At 37.6% G+C, this 20,694-nt stretch overlaps 1 protein-coding gene and 1 pseudogene across 4 annotated transcripts; one reads left to right on the plus strand and one right to left on the minus strand.

The window, feature by feature from the left end:
• Window positions 1–10,247: 10,247 nt before the first annotated feature.
• On the plus strand, window positions 10,248–11,694 carry LOC133744659 (UDP-N-acetylglucosamine transporter ROCK1-like; annotated as a pseudogene).
• A 1,368-nt stretch (window positions 11,695–13,062) lies between these two features.
• On the minus strand, window positions 13,063–14,773 carry LOC133746342 (uncharacterized). Of its 4 annotated transcripts, XR_009864071.1 has the most exons (7): window positions 14,623–14,773; window positions 14,420–14,509; window positions 14,198–14,246; window positions 14,045–14,093; window positions 13,628–13,699; window positions 13,427–13,529; window positions 13,063–13,325 (listed from the first exon to the last, which is right to left on the minus strand). XR_009864071.1 is itself a non-coding variant. In XM_062174526.1 (5 exons), exons 2-5 carry the CDS (start codon window positions 14,471–14,473, stop codon window positions 13,708–13,710), a joined length of 390 nt encoding a protein of 129 aa, XP_062030510.1. In that variant the 5' UTR covers window positions 14,474–14,509; window positions 14,623–14,773; the 3' UTR covers window positions 13,063–13,707. The 4 variants fall into 4 exon arrangements, 1 of the variants encoding a protein (XP_062030510.1); XR_009864069.1 differs by having other exon boundaries at window positions 13,628–14,093; XR_009864070.1 differs by having other exon boundaries at window positions 13,628–14,093; window positions 14,420–14,467; window positions 14,623–14,771.
• Between the last annotated feature and the right edge of the window lie 5,921 nt (window positions 14,774–20,694).

Consider the following 20,694-nt stretch of genomic DNA (forward strand, 5'->3'; position numbering starts at 1 on the left):
TCGTAGAGCGCGTCGATACGAGTTCGTGGACATGCGGAACGTGAAAATCGGAGTTCGTATGAAGAAGTTATGGCCGTCGGAAAAACTTTCCATTTTGGTATATATGGGTTTTTTCCGGAAAAATATCAGAAAAATTTGACTTTCCATTTTGGGAAAATTTTCTCTCTCCTCTCTCTCCCGAGCCCAGTTTCGCCCTCTCCCCTTCGTCGGCTTCGTTCTCCCTCCTCCGGCCACCATAGGACGAGATTCAAAGTGGGTTCTCTTCGCCTCAATCCCCTCTTGAGGTCTGTGGAAGAATTGGAGCATGAAACGAGCTGTGGGGGGCGGTGAAAGGCCGAGAAGTTGGGCGGCGGAGCTGCGTCGGACCCAGATGTGAACTTCCGATTCCGGCCACCATCACCGGTGATTCTTGGGGGCTTTTGAAACCCAGAGGACGTAGATGCTTCCCTCCAAGTGGCTTGCAACGATTCAAAGTGTGGAGGTCGAATTTTGAAGATTGTGATTCTAGGGTTCATCGGTTTTCAAAACTTGCGAGGTAAATTCCGGCCAAATGGCTTTGATTCTGACTTTGTGCTAGTTATGAATGTTTCAATTGGAGTTGAGATAAAGAACTTTGATGTTGGAGTTTTGTCAAATTTTGACTTTGGTTTGGTGGCGGTGCCGCCACTGTGGTGGTGGTTTCCGGCGGCTTCCGGCCACCTCTGGAGCAGTTTGCTCCTCAGTGCGATCTACTCGTCGATACGAGCATTTCGATATATAGTTTGTAATTTTTGGAAATCGTATGAGCATGTTATGAATTTTCCAAGTTTTAGGGTTTTCGGTTCGATCGGTTTTCAATCCGTGAGGATTCGGCCGTCCAATTGACTTGTAGTTTTGTTAAATTGATCGTATAAGTATTCCGGAGGCCTCGGGTGGTCTCGGATGAAGTTTCGTCTCGATTGACATTACTTTTGGGGATTTTAGTTCAACGGGGGTTTGAACTTTAATCGTTTTCGATCCGTATACTAAGTTGTGATGCATTTTACTTAGGTGATTGATGGAGTGTGTTCTGTACTTTATCTCGGCTGTAAGAGAAGACGCAGCAGGATTTAGAGGTGAGTAAATCTCACGTGGTTCATTTACAAACGGATTTATTTATTACTCGGAATTACTTGTTTAATTGTTAAATCATTTTCGAAACAAATTATTTGTTTTAAAATATATGAACTTGATCGACAACGGTTCATGGGTAAGTTAAAACAATGTTTTGATATAAAATGATTTTCGAGAAGTATAATTTATAAAACTATAGTTGGTATTAGTGGTCATTCCTGCATGAATGACTACGTATATATATATTTACGTGGAATATATATATGGATGGCGTGACATTGTGATGTGCGTATGAACTGTGAATTATTCAGAATGTGGTTTTGTGCATTCACTCTTAGTAGAAATAAGTTATATCATGCGATTGTTGATTTTGTCGTGTTGAAAGAGTAATTGAGTTGGGGTAACATTTTGAGTCATGTGGGATTCTTTGTAAATGTTTTCTGATCTTCGGATCTGGAGTCACTGTGGGTGACCGTTTTCTGATCTTCGGATCTGGTGTTTATTGGAAGTTGATGGGCGATCATCTACTTTAGTTGAAGTCGATGGGTGAACATCGACTATCGATTTTAGTTTGGAGTTGATGGGTGATTATTGACTTTAGTGTGAGTTGTTTGACTTCTTCATTTATTTTCCTTTTCCTTCTAATTGTTGAATTTTATGTAATCTCCTGAACTAAGTTATATGCAGGGATTACTGTCTTTTGTATTGTTTGTTTTTAGTGTAATCTCCTGAACTAAGTTATATGCAGGGATTACCGCTTTTTGTATTGTTTGTTTTAATGTAAATTCCTGAACTAAACTCTATGCAGGGATTTATATGATTTCTATTGTTTGTTTTTAATGTGATCTCCTGAACTAAGTTTCCATGCAGGGATTACTGATTTTGCTTGATTCAATTGTAAGTGTGGTTGTGGTTTGAGACTTGTAGTGAGTTGTGAATGAGTTGTGAGGTCATCGTTTTGACAAATGCTTTATGTTGAGGGGAAGTGAGTGTGATTTGTCGTTGAGATGATATGATATGATATGATATGAACTTGATGTTTGGTTGTGTTGTGGAATTAAATGTTGTTGCTTTAATTCTTCTCACGAGTTGAGAAATTATAAGCATGAGTGACGTGAGTCATTTTAATTGAGTTTACTCATACGGGCTGAAAAGCTTACCGGGTTTGTTGTTTACATTCCCGGTGCACTATTCTATGGTGTAGGGGTTATTGAGCAGGTTAGAATATCGGGTGATCGTTATCGAAGCTGAGGTGGACTTTCCGTCACGTGGTGTAGAAAGACGCTTTTACTTGTAGTCTTCCGCTGTGTAGTGAGTTGGTGAGAGTGGTTACACGTTGAATTGATATTCAGTTTAATTTGTAAACTATTGTAATGTAATATGTGACTCTAAAGAACGAGTCAGTATTGACATTGTGAGTTCAGTTTGTTTGTTGCTTAGTTTATTTGAAAAATTTTCTAAGAGTCTTCTTGTGATTGTTTGTTCTCGCGTTTCGGATTTGAATTCCTTTATTCAAAATTCGGGGCGTGACATGCCATTATAGGAATATATAATTTATTTGTTCTAAATATTGTTTACCAGTAATGACTAAATAGTAATATTAGTTAGTTGCTTTCACATTTAGTATGTTTAGAGCATTTTTAGCAGATCCTCTATTTTGACTCCTTAGCTATTTTAGAGAGCATGTTTAGTTTTGAGATTTTCTATTGGGACCTCCCAATTTGCTCATTTGACCTCTACCCCTTTCGAATTATTGAATTACATATATATCCTCTTATAAAATGACAATTATAGACAATGAATTTAATTAACTAATATTTTCTTTACAAACCTCTCTACCTAGCTAGTTTTCACGATACAGTGGTTTAAACCCTAGACCTGTGATCTCACTCTCATCCATGATAACGTTCCAGTTCTGATCACAACGTCAAAGCCAACAACGTCCATAAGAGCTATTGCAACTATTTGAAATAATATTATTAATGGATACACAATTCAATGTTTCAGAGCCTCCAAGCAAGGTATTATTTGAATACTAGTATAAAGTTTGTTGTTGATTAAAAGGCTAAGAAATTTTTTCAGAGCTCTAATTAAGTTCTTAATCTAGACTTTGTTTAAGGTTTGGTTGGAGGAGGAGAGTTTTTGGATGGGAGACGATGGCTTTTAGTTTATTTTATTTGTTTTTTTTTTTTTTTTTCTGCGTTTGGTTATTGCTGGTGTTTCTTGCTTTGTTTTTTTTTTTTCTTCTGCGTTTGTGTTCGACTCTAACATTATCAATCTTCTTAATGGCCTTCAGTGTGTTTAATCACCACATAGGAGCATATGAGTTCGTTTCGATTAATAGGAGCATAGGAGTTAATGAGTTAACTTTTATATATAAATATTGTAGTCAAACTATGTGTGCGTACTGCAAGTATGGTTCTAGCTAGGATCATGATTTATTTTTTGTTTAGTAATAAAATATGGTCCAAGTTTGTGTTTGCATGCAAAATATAAAAAAAATAAAAATATAAAAAAAAATCAAGGAATGGAGGTGTAGTGAGTGAATTAGAGGTATAATGAGTAATTTCTTGTTTTGTATGTGAATAATATAACTAAGGTTATTTTAGGAATTCAAAAGGAGGTCTAGTGAGCAAATATTGGGTATTTAAAAGCAAGAAGGAAGTGTAGAGAGTAGAGAGGTCAGATGAGCAAATTTGGAGGTTCCAATAGAAACTCTCTTAGTTTTTTATCTATTTTAACAGCTGCATCAGACTCCTAAGTAGCTCTCCATTATAACTTTTAGCTATCACGCTCCTAAATATAGAGAGCGAGATGAGGCTCTCTATAATTTAAAACATTCATTTTGAGTTATTTTATATAATTTATAAATACATTTAAACTATTTAATCTTCATTTAAAAAATAATATAAATTCAAAACTAGCTAAAGTAGAGAGCACTGATGCAGTCGTAATTTTAAAGCGGCTAGCCAAAATGATCTTTTAGCTAATTTAACTAAAATTTGACTAAAAAATGGCTAGCATTGCTAAAGATGCTCTTAAATTGTATATTTGTACATGTTTGGGTAGACGTATGTGGACTAGAATACTAGATCATGAAATCTATATGACTATATCTTTATAGTAACTGTTGGTGCATTCACTCAACTCAGTATTAGATTTGTGAACTAATCCGTTATAATCATATGTTATAAAAAAAAAAATTAAAGAAAAAAAAAAAAACCCGCCTAGCTAGTCCCCCTCCTAGGCCCCTGGCCCCAGACCACAGCTTGACTAGCACCTGGCATTTTTTTTTGAACATTACCTTTAATCCATAACAATCAATGTAAAAGCTACAGCCAATTTTTGTCAAAAGTGACCAATTTTCATAAGTGGAAAAATAGACTAGCAAGCATATTAAAGTAGTAAGATCAGATAAACCGAAGTAGGACAACAAAAAAGAGAATTTGCATGACTCAATGAATTTTAACTCAAGTAATCAGGTATAGATAAATGACTAAAGAGTCGAGTAATAAGAATAAGTGACGAATTCTATTTCGGATAGAATCATGAATAATTATTTATATCATATTGTATGAAGACTTGGACATTTTCTTAGTTAATGACACTAACTTAAATGACATTAATATAGTTGTACAATCACTATGAAACCTTATGTGAGGGACTCTACATTTGACACTTCTATATAAACCAAGTCCCTGCAATCTCGATGTACACAAGTCTCAAGCTTCTTGTCTAATTAACCTTTAGCTTTTTTGACCAACTATTGTGTAATATATTTTGAAATTATCCTCATTTGCGATATAACTTTGCATGCAAAGTTAGTGAGTCATCAACTTAAAAAGGAGCTTAGTAGAACCACGTTTTCAACTTACAAAATAGTTGACAAAAAAGCTTATGGTTGTATAAGATTGATCAACATTAGTGAGCACAAGGATACATGTGATGGAATTAAAAATGCATAAATGCAACTGATTTAAGGTGTAATTGAAAGTTAGAGAGGTAAAATAAAATAAATTTTTTTACTAGCCTCTGACTCGATTTAACTAACAAACTCATGCACCAGTGAAAACACTCATATGCATAGAGAGTTTTAGAAACCACTAACCTAATTTGCCACATGAAGGGACATAATGACACGGCACAATTGGGTCCATGCCAAGTATTTTAAATCAGATGGGCAATTATTAGGTGGTCCAGGACTACCACGTGGCAGTGCCATGTGGTGGTCCAAGCTAATAAAAGAAAAATTAAAATTAAAAGACCAATAAGAAACAAACACAAATCGTATGGGCCAATAACATCAATCCGGACCACTATGTGTACTATGGTCTGGGACCACCTAATAATTTCCCCTGTTCATCTATTTATGCTCAAACGAAGACACGCGAAATATGGTGAAGTGATGGTATCTCAGCAATCAATAGGTGGACTATGCAATTTATCTAAACATAGGAGGGCAAAAACGTCCGGCCACTATTCATTTCGTTTGTCCTCATCTGGTTTGCGTTTTAATATAGTTAGAAAGTTGAGGACAATGATGGCATTGTCCCATAAAACTACAATTAATATTATGCTTTTGGTTAAGAGATGACCACCATTTAACTCCTCTTCCTCCTCGCTTAAAGCCAACCCCTCATTTCAGGCACCTCAGCTGAACTCTTGGATAAATAGCTAAAAACTGTTCAGCCTGAAAAATATCAGTTCACAAACTTATGAGATTGATCAGTTTCTTTCTATTTTGATGGTGGACTACTTGTTTACAATGGCTGTAGTCAGTTTGGTTGCTAGTAGTGTTTCTCTTAATCAGGCCATATAGTTGCCCTGGAGTCGAGGACCCATAACCTCATCGGGAGAGGTACATGAATACAAGACGTACTTAAGATAATGGGCGTGTTGCTTAACAGGAGGTAGAAGCTGTGGGTATGCCTTAGCAAATACATACTTTAGATGTATTCGACCTGTTTTTGGGGCCTTGTGAGTGAACAATATTTGCACAAATTGGCAGTGGTTGTCTATGATTTTGGTGATCAAACTTAAATTATATTATCTCTTATGTGGGAATGGCCTGTGATTTTAAAACCTGGATGTTATTGGGTTAATCACATGCTTAAGAGGATCTATTTTTGTTGGGACTAGATTGTAATTAACTTATTACAGACACCTTTTCAGTTTATGTGCACCATATTCTGACAAAATGTAGTGTTTTCTGGAGCAACTTGCAAACGGAAAGCAACTTGATGATCATTATGCTTTCAAACATCCTAGAGAACACCCACCCGATCACTATTCAGACCGAAGGTTCGAAGACGCACGAATCTGATGGCCCCTCAAACCTGCTGGCCACAAAGTAGTGAGATTTGAGACTCGAACGCTAGACAATATTGGAGTTCCATGCTATGTCACTCAACCAAACTTACCACACCAGGTGGTTTACTTATTTATTTATTTTTTATTCTAATTCTTTTAGGAATTTACCAATTTTTTTATTTTATTTTATTTTTAATGTTACCCCATTTATCTCCATATGAAGTGGGATTCGAACTCATGACTTTTATTGTGTTGATTCAATTTCTTATGTGTTTCAATTAGGGGAAAATGTTCATTTACCCAAATTTGAGCTACACTAACTCCACTTACCAAACATCTTATAAGATTGCCCACTTACCCAACAAATTATATATCTTTTACCCTAATACCCAATTAAGTATTTTTTTTATTGTTTTTTGTTTATTTTTGAGACAATTTTGCCCTCCCTCTCTTTGTCACTTAGAGAGAGGAGTCATCGAAGACTTCACCGGACTCCTGTCACCGGTCACCGGATTCCCGTCAATGGTAGTCAGATTCTCGTCAGCGGTTGTCAGATTCCGGTTGCCGGTCGACAGACTCTGGTCGTCGGACTCCAGCACCGGTCAACGGATTCCGAAAACCTCGCACGCTAGAGGTCGCTGGACTCCAGTCACCGGTCATTGGGTTCCGAAAACCTCGCTAGAGGTAGCCGGATGTCTCTAAAGAGGTCTTCGGAGATCTCATAGGTCACTGGAGAATATTATTGCCCTTTAATAAAAAGTTTATTGCCCCCCAATAACATGTTTATTAATTGCACCCCAATAAAAGGTTAATTTCCCCCCAATAAAAATTTTATTGCTCCCCAATAAATATTTATTGCCTCCCAATAAAAAAAATTTATTGAGGAAAGAAAACTCTTAAACACCCAATAATTATCTCCAAAAGGTCAAAACCCAAATATAATTGCATTATATTTACACTAAGACTTATCTAGAAACTACTCATTACGTTTCACATTAACTCACAAAACACATATATAATTTACCAAAACCCACACATTTATTTTCAGTCTCTAAGAGTAAGCAAGAGAGAGAAAGGAAGAGCACAAACACAGAGAATTTCTTCATTTCTTGTTTCATGCCCATAGAGATGCTTTCTAAACCATATTGAGAGATGTTGCTCAGTTGATAAGCTAAACAACTCCCTTAAAATCCTCTCTGGCTCGTTGGTGCCAAATTGCACCAAATCAACACAATTAATACAAATGAGAATCATACAGAGCAGGACCAGGTCAACTCAAAGCCAAAATCTTTGAATATAAAATTGCAAAAATTGTTATAGAAACTGTACCATTCGACATGGAGAGGCTCAGACAAAAAAAAAAAAAAAAAGACATGGAGAGGCTTTCTGTCAAAAAAGAAAAAGGAAAAAAAAAAAAAAAGAATGCAGAGGCTCAAAAACATAATGAAATTAAGATCTTCACCGTCGAAGCCAACCTCCAACACTTCGATTTCCCAATTGCAGACCCCAAAACGGAGATACCAGCACCAAAACAAAAACCTAACTCACACTGCAATTCAGTACCCACGTGAAATTGGATTTGCCGGAAAATAGATTTTCGGCGGTGGAGGTGGTTGTGAGCACGGAGACTTGCGACGAAGTGAAGAGAAAGAGAATTGCGCTTGTCAGAACACCTTGCCGGAGACGAGTCGCGGTCGTTGAAATCGGCGTCGACTCTTCGAAGACGAGGATGAGGCCTCCATCCTACTCCTGCTACTTCGTCTCATGTTTTGCGGTGAAAGTCGGGTTAGGAGATGAATGAGGGTTGTGATGGTGGTGGTAGGTGGTCGTTGACATTGGCGCCGGCGGCTCCTAGAGAGAGAGAGAGAGGAGTCTGAGAGAGAGATCGATGAGTTTGTAGTTTATTAATTAAATTGATGGCAAAACTGTCATTTGATGCTTAAATTGGGTAATGAGAATAAATTTTTTTAGGTGGAGTAAGTGGGAGTATATTGACTCAAATTTGGGTCAAGGCCCTTCAATTTAAGGTCACTTATAAATAACATACGATTTGATCATTGGAACCACTTAATATAGATATTCTGAAATGAATGACTTTTTTCTTGGGATAAATAAAATCTAAGTACTACATTAAATTCACAAGTCCAACATTCGATGGACCCGCCCAAAATCAATAAAATTGTCAAAAGTTCATATTTTACACTTTGTGTAGTAGTAGTTGGGGAATTTTTTTCTACTACTTGTGCTATTTTCTTCATTTGCTCTTAAATATCGAAAATTTCTTTTTCTTGGACCCATTTCTTGTCTTCCTTGTGGTTATTTCCCACTTGACGGAAGCATTCCTCTTAGTGTAATTTAGGCCTCATCATTTAGCCCTTAGGCCCTAAGCCCGCCCGGCCCGTATCACACGCAGTTTCCAGTGTCACGACCTTTGGCATTTGGAGTCTTCCCAGTGAACTCCTCATTCTTTGAAGAGAGTTTCTCACTGCAATAAGTACACGTGATCATTAAGGTGTCTCTCGTCCAAACCCTCATGGTATCAGATACCCGCTTGGGTGTTCGTGTATCTATTATCATTTTTTGATAAATTTTTCTCTTTATTAAAACTACCCAATCAACATGCACTTCATGCACGCTGATTGTTTTTTTTTTTTTTATAATAATAAATAAAACCAAAGAATAAAATAAAAACTTGAGAAAATGGGGTTCATGTGGTGCGGGGCACCATATATCTTTTTTATTCTTATGTTTTTGTTTTGTTTTCATTTAGAAACCCAGGGAAAAAAATTAATTTTTCAACTAAAACACAAAAGATCAACCTGGGTTACAAACCCCTTTCAGAAAAAGAAAAAAAACTAAATAAAAAAATAAAACATTTGATAAATTTAAAGAGAAATGATGAAAAAGGTCATATTAGAGTGTGAAATGATAAAAATGTCACCTAGTTTTCCACTTGATAAAAAGGTCCATAATGAATTGTTAGTAATATTAATATAGTCTTTATAAATAATGAGGTGATGTTAAAAAAGGTCAGTTTTTAATTTTTTGATTCCCATTCTGCCCTTAGAAGCCAACTCTCCTTCTATCTTCTCCTCCTCCTCCACAGACAGACAGACCTCCAGAAGCGGTTCCCTATCGGAGGACCTCGCCCGCACCAGAGCTTACTCTGATCTCTTCGTTTTCATCACCGACAGTGAAGTCGATATCTGCTTTTACAGTAGCGCCTCTGATTTGTTATAAGAAGCAGGAGACCGCGAAATGAGCCACGCCAAGAGAAGCGTTCCCGGGACTGTGCCGATGAAGCCGAATTTCGACGAGCGGAAACCCTCGCCGGTTGTCACCACCTCCACCGGCAAGCGCGTTTGTTGTGTTAATCACTGGATTTGATTCGGAAATAGGTTTAGAGCCTCTTTTTATCTTCGTTCCTTGGCTAATTTGTTTATTCTCTTACGACGGCGGAGGCTCTTAATTACAATCAGGTACAGATAATGGTTCCTTCTCTTCTTGATTTTTAGCAAACGATGCTTGTTTTTCTTGCCTTATTTTGGTCTCTAATCCCTGTGATAATGGTTCCTACATGTTTCTATCTGTTTTCATAGTTTCCATGCTGAATGTATATGTATGGTTCCATTAACTGTATGTATGCTTTCTTGATAGAACTAAATTTGAGCAAGTAATCCTATTAGCTTCCTCCAATGAGCTCCGGCAAAAACTCCAAAGAGAGGTTTGTTGAATTAGGCCTAGATTTTTGTGCAGATAAGGTGTTTGATGAGATGCTTGTGAGAAATAGTAGTGACTGTGATTGTAGATTGAATCTGTTTTTCGGTTTCTGATTGTGTTTGTTTTGGTTGGTGAAGGTTAGTTACCTTCAAAATGACAGAGACGGTCGCTTGAAGAAGGCCTACAAAGAGTGGACTTTGGTTGGTGCATTGACCGCTTCTGGGCTTCCCACTGCCATTTATGCACTCCAGAATAGTTTGCTTCAGATTTCGTACAAGAATCTCGATTCTTTAACCTTCTCAATGCTCAACCAGACTAAGATCATTTTTATTGCTATCTGTACTTATTTGATATTGAGGTAAATGGGAGTTACTGGTGTAGGTAATTGTGGTTAAATTTGCGGAGTTTTGAGTATGCCGGTTAGTTTGATTTTTGGGTGAAATGTGTTGAAATGTAGGCAGAAGCAATCAATTTAACAAGTTGGGGCGCTTTTCTTGTTGATTATTGCAGCTGTTCTTCTAAGTTTCGAGGAAGGGTTGAGCAAAAGGTCTAGTGGTGGCAATTCTGACTAGATATTGTTTAATGGGATTATTCCTGTGTTGGTTGCGTCTGTGCTTTCGGGTTTACAGTCCTCTCTGTGTCAATGGGCTTCCCAGGTTAGCGAAACGACTCTGTTTCTGTGCTTTGAAGGAACTGTTTCATGGTGTTGTTGAAGTTCTTTCTCTTTTCTTGATCTTATTTGTCTACTTTTGTGTTATAGGTTAAGAAGCACTGGTCATACTTGATGACTGTAGAGGTGTCTATTGTTGGAAGTTTTTGCTTGTTGGTTAGCACCACTAAGTCTCTCGAAGGAGAAGCTATCAGAAAACATGGGCTTTTCTATGGATGGATTCTACTGACTTGGGTAATGAACTAATGATCACATTCAAATCCCATGTTTCCCTCTAGTTTTTGTTTATTAGTTTGACTCCCGTGGAGTTTATTTTATTCGCATACTCAGAACCACCATATTCATTGGTTTAGTTTGGGAGACAGTTAGTTAATATGGAAGATATTAGTGTTTATGCTCAGCTAATCGCTTCCTTTTGAAGGAAAATGTTTTGGACGATCATGCTTACCCTTTCTGGTATGTCTTACCATATATATGTGCATTAGGACAGCTTCTGTTGGTTCCAGAATTCTAGAATTTTCTGTCTTTATATTCTATATAATATGAGCATGCTAACTACAGTCCCCTTTGGTTTGCTCTGCTCTTGAAGGTGTTACTTTTTCTTCTTGTTATATGATTATATCTGTGGGTGACAATTTTCACACATTAACAAAATATTGGCAAAAAATATGATGTAATCTCAGGTTGCACTGGGTTTGCTTTTCTCTATTGTCTTTCAAACACCCCAGTTTACCAAGAAAAGAAAAAAGGAAAAAGTAGAGAAAATGTGCAATTTTGATGAAGAGTGAAAAACTATGCATTGATTTTATAGGAGAGTGATGCTCTTTGTAATTTGTACTTGCAAAGAATGTGATGTTGCATGATTTATAATGTGGCTCTTTGTGTTTTCTCCATGTTGCAGATCCCAGTCAAGTTCAATGCCTTTGGTGGAATTCTTGTTGGCCTAGTCACTGTATTAATCTTGGCCTAGTCGCGGTTAATGCATGCTTGGCTCCACTGTATTTTTTAGAAGGGATGCACGTAATTACAGTGGAAGTGAAGAGAAGGGCACAGTTCAGGATACAATGATGTAGTCCATTTTTCAGGGAACAAGGGATAAAGATGTAGATATTCAGTGGGACAAATTCCATTTTGGGCATCAGAATCTTCAAATTTTAGTTGGATTATTCTTTTCATGAGTTCTGATGATTGCAATTCTCTACTGTTTTAGCCTTTATTAATTTGTTTGTGCTTTAGGTACCTCATTTTCATTCTTCAAAGTAAGCAGCAACAATTTCTAACTTGTGACTTGGCTATTAACATGTGACTTGGCTTCTGACAGTTACTTGGTTAGTGACATTGTCAGTTACTTACTTGGTTAGTGACATGGTCAGTTACTTAGTTAGTGACATGTGATTAACAGTGACTTGGCTATCAACTTGTGACTTGGCTACTGACAGTTACTTGGTTAGTGACATGGTCAGTTACTTAATTAGTGACATGTGATTAACAGTGACTTGGCTATTAACATGTGACTTGGCTACTGACAGTTACTTGGTTAGTGACATGGTCAGTTACTTAGTTAGTGACATGTGATTAACAGTGACTTGGCTACTGACAGTTACTTGGTTAGTGACATGGTCAATTACTTAGTTAGTGACATGTGATTAACAATGACTTGGCTATTAACTTGTGACTTGGCTACTGACAGTTACTTGGTTAGTGACATGGTCAGTTACTTAGTTAGTGACATGTGATTAACAGTGACTTGGCTATTAACTTGTGACTTGGCTACTGACAGTTACTTGGTTAGTGACATGGTCAGTTACTTACTTGGTTAGTGACATGTGATTAACAGTGACTTGGCTATCAACTTGTAAATTGACTACTGACAGTTACTTGGTTAGTGACATGGTCAGTTACTTGGTTAGTGACATGGTCAGTTACTTACTTGGTTAGTGACATGTGATTAACAGTGACTTGGCTATCAACTTGTAAATTGACTACTGACAGTTACTTGGTTAGTGACATGGTCAGTTACTTACTTGGTTAGTGACATGGTCAGTTACTTAGTTAGTGACATGTGACATGATCAATGATTTGAGGTTAACAGTGACTTGGCCAGTAACTTGGTCAATGAAATGTGTATAACAGTAACATGATCAGTGATTTGAGGTTAACAGTGACTTAGCCAGTGACTTGTGTACTGACTTGTGATCAATATTGGACATGGTCATTGATATTGATTTGGTGAATTCAAAAGATGCCTAAAACTTGAATGTGCTGTAAAAGATCTATAAATATAATGTTTTATTAAGGAAAGCTATACGTACATAACAGTGACATCATAAAAAGATACAAAAAGCTAATTGATTTAGTAAGCTAGAGTTTACAATTGGCCAATCTAAGCCCTAAAAAAATTTCTAAAACTCTGAATTAGTAGAGATCCAACTATGCTTATGTTCCACAAATGTCTTGATTATATGAGCTCTATATTGCAAAATATCCTTCTTGCTGAGTTTCTTTGGAATCCGCCCCCCTTTCAAAAAAACATCTATAAAATTTCACAATCCAATATGTTAGCCATAAAAAAATTCAAGTCAATGAATTTAAACAATAACCCACGAGACTCATTATCAACTTAGATATCACAACCTGATCATGGTTGAGTTCAACTTAAAACCGCTGCAGTTCACAGAAGATGCAGGTCTATAGTTTCCACACCCAAGAATTTACCTCCAAATGCATTTAGAAACCACTGAAGCAAATAAAGAAAAACTTACCATGATGACCGAAAGCTAGATGCAACTGTAACTTTAAAATGAAGCATTCAGCATAAAATCTATTCAGAGCTACCTGGAGTTTGAAAAGCCTGTGCAGCTTCAAATCCCTTATGTAGATGCTCGTAAATTGTCATTGTCAGAATCCCTGTTAAATCAATACAGTCCACTGGATGCATAATTGTATATGTATATATAGATGTTGGTAATACAAGATAATTTATTAAAGCCATTGACTTCTTCCACTACTGCACAACATTTTTCTCCTATTTCAATGAATGCATCCTCTTGAAAATGATGCACATAACTTCTTAATAACCTTGAGGTCAAGAAGTACAACTTCCGACTTCCGAGGTCTTCAATTTGAATTCTTTTTGCAGCCAGCATTAGTGTACTGCCAAGTAATGACAGCTCCAAAAAATGCAAACTATCATTATACATAACCAAAAATACATGATGAATGAAGACTTAAAAATTTCCAATTAAGTTTCACCTAGACATACGCTCGGCTAAATCACCGTGTCTTTTCCAAGCATTCGACGCTGCCAAGTACAGAAAAAGCTTCAGACATTTGGAAGAAGGCACAAAACACACCTAGTAAACACAAAGCGAAGATAAATATAACACGAAAAGAGATTGATTTTACATCTAGATCGTGTTGCCTCTAGCCGAATATCTTCCTCCTGCATATAGTTCTGTTACAAGCAACACAAAAACTAAGTACTCTAAAATTATCAAAATACATTAAGCCATTGTGGTTATAACAAATACCCACAGAATACCAGTATCAACAAGATCACAATAACACATTTCAGACTACGAAGCACAAAAACACATTCAAAGCAATAATAAAAGTAAGAATTGTTACCAGTTCTCCCATTAATCCATAGGAACGTCCACTTGGCGATTCAAATTGCTGCATTATTCAACATAGATTGTACTCCTCAGTCCATAACAACTGAGATTTGCAGCGATACAAAAGCAATGATCAATAAATTGACATATGAATCAAATTGAAAACAGTCGGAAAATTTGTGAACGAAAACAATTAATTATGACTGAGAAACTGACCATGCGAACGGATTCGCCAAGATAAGAGATTTTTCTGGACCTCCGGCGCAGCAAACCGTCTGTCCTCGTCGGACATGACTGGCTCCGATCTCAGAGAGAGAGATTTTGGTAAAGGGTCAGACGGGCTTAGGTAGCTAGAGGGGGAGATAGAGCTACCGGTGGCAATTTTTGTAATTTTTGTTATTTTTAGTGTCAGGTTGTTAAGGGGTGACCTTAATTATCATGGGAAGATTTGTGTGTCCTGGATTATAATAAGACACTTCAAAATGACCTCTTTTATCATTGGCCCTAAATTTAATTCTACCCATGTAATTACACAAAATTAATAATATACGAAATTCACATGCGCTTGCTAAGAGGCAACAAAGGTGCATATCCACCAATTAATTTACACATTTATGCATGAGTTTGATTAATGACTTTGTTTTCATTTCACTAGAATACTAACAAACTAAAACAAATGTAATTATCATACCGTAATTTGGTAAATCATTGATTCGATTGAATGAAACCTTTGTCCAATTCATGAGGGTCTTCAAAAATCATCAAATATTGCTGCAGTAAAACAATAAGTATATATTAGCCCCAAGAAAAGAAAGAAGTGAAAAGAAAATAACAAGGTATAGAGCCTGCTTCTACTTGGGTCCATATTTTTCCTCAGTTAGTCTTCCTATTTTCCAGTATAGTTCTAACCTAATTTTACAATATGGCAATGCAAATTCCATTCACATACTGTAATTAATAAAAATTACTACAGCCAAATGAGAGTTTGAACCTCTATTTTGAGAATATTTACAAGGATACAAAGCACAAAAAAAAAAAAATCAATGTATAATTAGAGAACTGATTTATCTTACAGTGAGAAGACGCCATAGATATTGAAGAACACTCCAAAAGCAAAACCTATAGTTGCAAATCGTAGTCTCTCCAACCTCTCTTGCTTACAAATGACTCATATTATCACTTGATTGAATATGATCTAATGCTTGGCGAAAGGTGAGGTTTCATTCATTTATACCCGTAAAACATGAATTCTAGCAATGCATTATGGTAATTTAATTAATATTCGTATCCAACGATTGAGATATTTTTCTGTATTATATTACAAACTTTGTAAATTTAGCTAGATAAATTTTAATTTATTAAATTTTAGAAATTTAGTTAATACGTGCATCTACGATATCTTGAGATGTTTTTCAACATCAAATTTACAAACTTTGTAAAATTAGCTAGATACAGTTTTAACTTCTTAGTGTTTTTTTTTGTCATTTGTATAAATTTACTCATAAATGCAAGGTAGACAAATTATAGGCTACAAGCATTTGTTTTTTTAGTACAAACGACAAGGTTTTCTCCACCTCACCTTAATACTCATCTCCACGATTTGGATGTTTTTCCCTTTACATTACAAACTTTACAAAATTAGCTAGATACGATTTAATTTATTAAATTTTTGTAATTTAATTAGTTAGTACTTCCATCCACAGTTGGGATGTTTTTCTACAACAAAATTACAAAATTTGGAAAATTAACTAGAATTTAATTTATGTTTAAGAAAAACTGAATTTGGGAGAGAATTGAGTCGTACTTTCATTGATATTAGGAGACTCTTTATATAGAGGATTACAAGACATAGAATCAGAGTTGTATAAGGAAAGATAATCGTACAATTAATCGGATATCTATGAATATCTCTAATTCAAAACCCTATTACAACTAGGTCAAGTAACCTAGAGTTTGGGCCAGACACATACTCTGGATTTACTTGAACACTCCCCCTTGTGTCGCCCAAACGTGGTGCTCCTCTCGTTGCCTCATTAAAAACCTTGCTGATTAACAAAAACCCTGTGGGACAAAAATAACCTCAGTCGAAGGGGAAAAAAATCACAACACACCCTTCACGTTTCGAGACCATACATGTAGACATCTCCCCCTGATGTCTGCTTCTCCCCCTGATGACTACGGTCATGGGAGTTCGGATAACTTCCGCAAACGATGCTACCAACATGTTTCTCCAAAGTGGAATTTAGGCAATGACTTAGTGAGCAAGTCTGCCACACTGTCCTCAAATCGAACCTAGTTCACTTTGATCTTGAGGAGAGTCTATTGTTACTGATTATGCTTGGTGTTGTCGCTTTTGATGTAGCCTTGCTTCATTTGTTCAAAACAAGCAGCATAATCCTAAATGCTCGTAGGCTCATCTGTGGTAGACTTCAAACCACAATTGTTCAAACATGTGTAATTATGGATCCAATCTATATACATTCACGAACCACTTCGTGAAGAGCAATAATCTCTGCATTGTTCGAAGATATAGCGACTAGGGTCTGTTCTATAGACTTCCAAGATATCGCGGTCTTATCCATGGTGAATATTTAACCAGTTTGGGAATGACCTTTGTGTGGGTTAGAGAGATACCCAACATCAACAAAACCTTCCAAAACACATGTCGTTTTGGGATGGGGGTAGAGGACGCAGGCCAGTGTTGGCGGCTTTCCTAGTGTGTGATGGGTCCGAATCCATCATTTCTCTGTACGGATAGAACAAGCCCATATCAATTATACATCTCAAGTATCGAAAGATATATTTTACACCAATCCAATTGTTTGGACCCAAAATGAGCATTTTGGCCTGACAAGGCACGTCTTGGAGAAATTGAGCCAATGTCAGTGGCTCAAGCTATATATTGTCGACAAGTTCGAAATATATATTTAGAGGCTAAATAAAGCCTACTATGGAAGCATGGAAGCATGGAAACATGAAAAGTCAACTTTAGCACATTTTCCTACTTCGGCTAGGAGAAACCGAGCTAAACAAGGAAGGAGGGGCGGCAGACAAACCAAATGAAATCTAAATGAGCTAAAACTTTCCAGATTAATTCTAGAAAGCCCAAGGATCATTTCTTATGAAGAGTTCCAGAGATATTTTTGAGTGGAAGGCCTTCAAACAATCGGTCCAATTTTCTACAGAAGCAAAACTGGAAAACTGGACCTGTAAGAGGTCCAGCAGCATTTCCAACCCAACCGCATGGAATAAAGCTCTGAAAATTTGTCAGGATGATCTACACTCATAGTGGAACATTTTTTATGAAGAAGTCGAAGGCTCATTCTGAAGGCTTGTTGGAGAAATAATTGAAGGAATAAAGGGGCAGAAACTGACCTAAAACCAGCTCAATATTCACATGTTCATGTTTCCTACCCACATGAAGAAAGCTAGATGCTTTTCTTTTTTTCCTTGGATATATTTTTCTACAACAATCTCTTTAATAGATCATCATCACTTCCATGTTTTTGCACCTTCATGCCTTGCTTTCATTTCATCATTTCTCTATCTTTTCCATATTTTACAAATCACTTTCATACTCCACTTTCATTATTTTTCTTCCACTCATCATTTCACTCTTCTTTTTCTTCCCTATATAAACACCTTCTCCTCTCATTCTAAAACACACACATTCACAACACAACATCAAAACATCTCTAAGATGATCTAAGTTCTCTCTAGAGCAACCTCTCTAAGAGCAACTCCTCTCCTTCTCTTTCTCTTACCGGTGATCACACTCCTAGTCCTAGTCTTCTCAGAAGCCGACTTTCAGTGCCACTAAACCCTCTGTCAACGTACTTCGGTCCTAGTCTCCTCGAGAGCCGATTGTAGTACCACGACCAAACACACATTCACAACACAACATCAAAACATCTCTAAGATGATCTAAGTTCTCTCTAGAGCAACCTCTCTAAGAGCAACTCCTCTCCTTCTCTTTCTCTTACCGGTGATCACACTCCTAGTCCTAGTCTTCTCAGAAGCCGACTTTCAGTGCCACCAAACCCTCTGTCAACGTGCTTCGGTCCTAGTCTCCTCGGGAGCCGACGGTAGTGCCGCGACCACAACGGTTACAGAACCAGCCAAGCAAGGGTAACGCCCTTGCAACCCAGCCAAGCTAAAGTCACGCTTTAGCAAGATCTCAATACTTTCCGGTGATTTCGCTCTGCTCAATCTGCAATATTGAGTATCGACTTGTGAACAAGAAGAAACTTCAGCAAAGTCCTCACCACGAGGCACAAAGAATCCCACGACGAGGTTGGTGCTCTCCTCGTCTACAATCGCTTGATAGAAGTCAGGTCAAGGGACACCCCCGACGACCGCACCCGAACGGTGCTGGCACGCCCGCGCAAGAAAAGAGACTGTTGACCAGCTGTAACAAAATTAAAAACAAACATTTTGGCACGCCCAGTGGGACCACATCAGAAGTTTTTTCTCTTGAAGCACATTCAACCACCGGCCTTCAAAACAAACATTTTGGCACGCCTAGTGGGACAAGGTTAGAATTTTTTTTCTCTTGAAGACATTCAACCACCGGGCTTCAAAACAAACATTTTGGCACGCCCAGTGGGACTACATCAGAGTCTTTTTGTGTTCACCATCATTGGGATGCCAGAGGAAAATCTTTACCAAAAGAAATTCCTGAAGTCATGGCGACGATAGAAGGCTATGTGCCCATTCCCATTCCAGAGAATGCGAGCATAGAGGAGCGACTTGCTATCTTTCAACAGAACACTGCTTCGTATTATGCGAATTTGAAAAAGGTCCTGGCGGCGCAGCAGAAGAGAATGGATGTACTTTTCCAATCAGCCCAACAAGATTCGTGGCAGACTTGGGAGCAGCTGGCCGACGTGACCCAACCAGCCCAAGAAAACCACCAGCAGTCGATGAATGTCGTCGCGACCCAGCACAAACAGACCTCATCGGAGTTCGCGACCTTACGCGAGGAAGGTTCCAGCTTGGCTAATTCGCAGCAAGGCAAATTGGAACATCAAGAAGCTGCTCGCGAAGAGGTCATTTCTGAGACTAACTTGCCTATAGGTGGCAATCAACCTAAGGGTCTCACTGGTGAGTCACAGCCTTACACAGAGGCTGTGCATGGAGAAGGTCATCAACAAGAAAGTTGTCTCTGAACAAATATGTGATTTCTCCACTGATCAAGCCAAATACGTGGCCACTGATCAGATGCATGGGGGGCAAGATATGGTCCATGATCATCCCTTTGATCAAAAGAAGCAAGTTCATGATCATTTTAATTGTGACTCTGCTACTGGACGTCATGGGGAAGGTGATCAAAATCAGGACCAACTTAATTATCAATTAAGTTGTGGTCTACAGAAGCCAATCTGTGGCTTTATTAATCAATTCAACTTGAAGTTCTTCATATATTCTTCAAGGCCAAGCGGTGGCTTTGATATATGTGGAGGGCACATCTACAACCCACGTTGCATGAATGGCCAGAACAATTATTCTAGTGGCCAAGTTGTCCTTCGCAACTGTAAATTTGAGTATCATCAATACAAGTTAACTCTTGTTTATAATTATCCAACAAGTGAAGCTCTTGATGTGGAGAATTCAGACCAGCAAGTGGTCGTCTATAATGGCCAATCTGTGGCTAATCCTGAAGACACCATGTTCTATGACATGGTAGTTGGCAACAAAGCCGATCTTGGAACATCTTCATCGCCAAAAGTGCAATTGAAGATCATGTTTCGCCAACCAACAAAGATACTTGGGGGGCAAGATTACCCCTCTCACGAGCCAAATTCCTCCAAATTCTTCAACGAGAAGTGTCTTTGTTCTTTTCCTATGAGCTCTCACAGGAGGGATTTTTACCCTACAAATTTTGATACATCGGAGCGTGGAATGAAGCATAGATGGCCACCCCCGTGACCTTCTAGAGGTTAGCCAAACGTGTCGCTGCTAGCTCCTTGCTTTGTTTTTAATTTCCTGTCAGTTTTCAGTTTTTTACCTTTATTTTCATAGTTAAAAAAAAAAAAAAAAAGTTGAATTTGGTAAAGGGGTTGTGAATCATAACGGAATAGGTGAAGTCTCTTTTGTTAATATTGGCCTAAACTCCTTATTGGTGCCTAGTTCAGGTCCCTTAAGGTTAAGGGCGGCTTTTATTAACACTTGTTGAACTGTCTTCACACTTATGACCTTTCTCATCTTAGTAAGTATAGCCTATGTGAAATGGTGTCTAGAAAGGGGACAACGTTCATGACAGGTTCTTGAATCCAGAAGTGCGTGCAA

The sequence above is a fragment of the Rosa rugosa genome, chromosome 4 (assembly GCF_958449725.1).
Source record: "Rosa rugosa chromosome 4, drRosRugo1.1, whole genome shotgun sequence".
NCBI classification, from domain to species: domain Eukaryota; kingdom Viridiplantae; phylum Streptophyta; class Magnoliopsida; order Rosales; family Rosaceae; genus Rosa; species Rosa rugosa.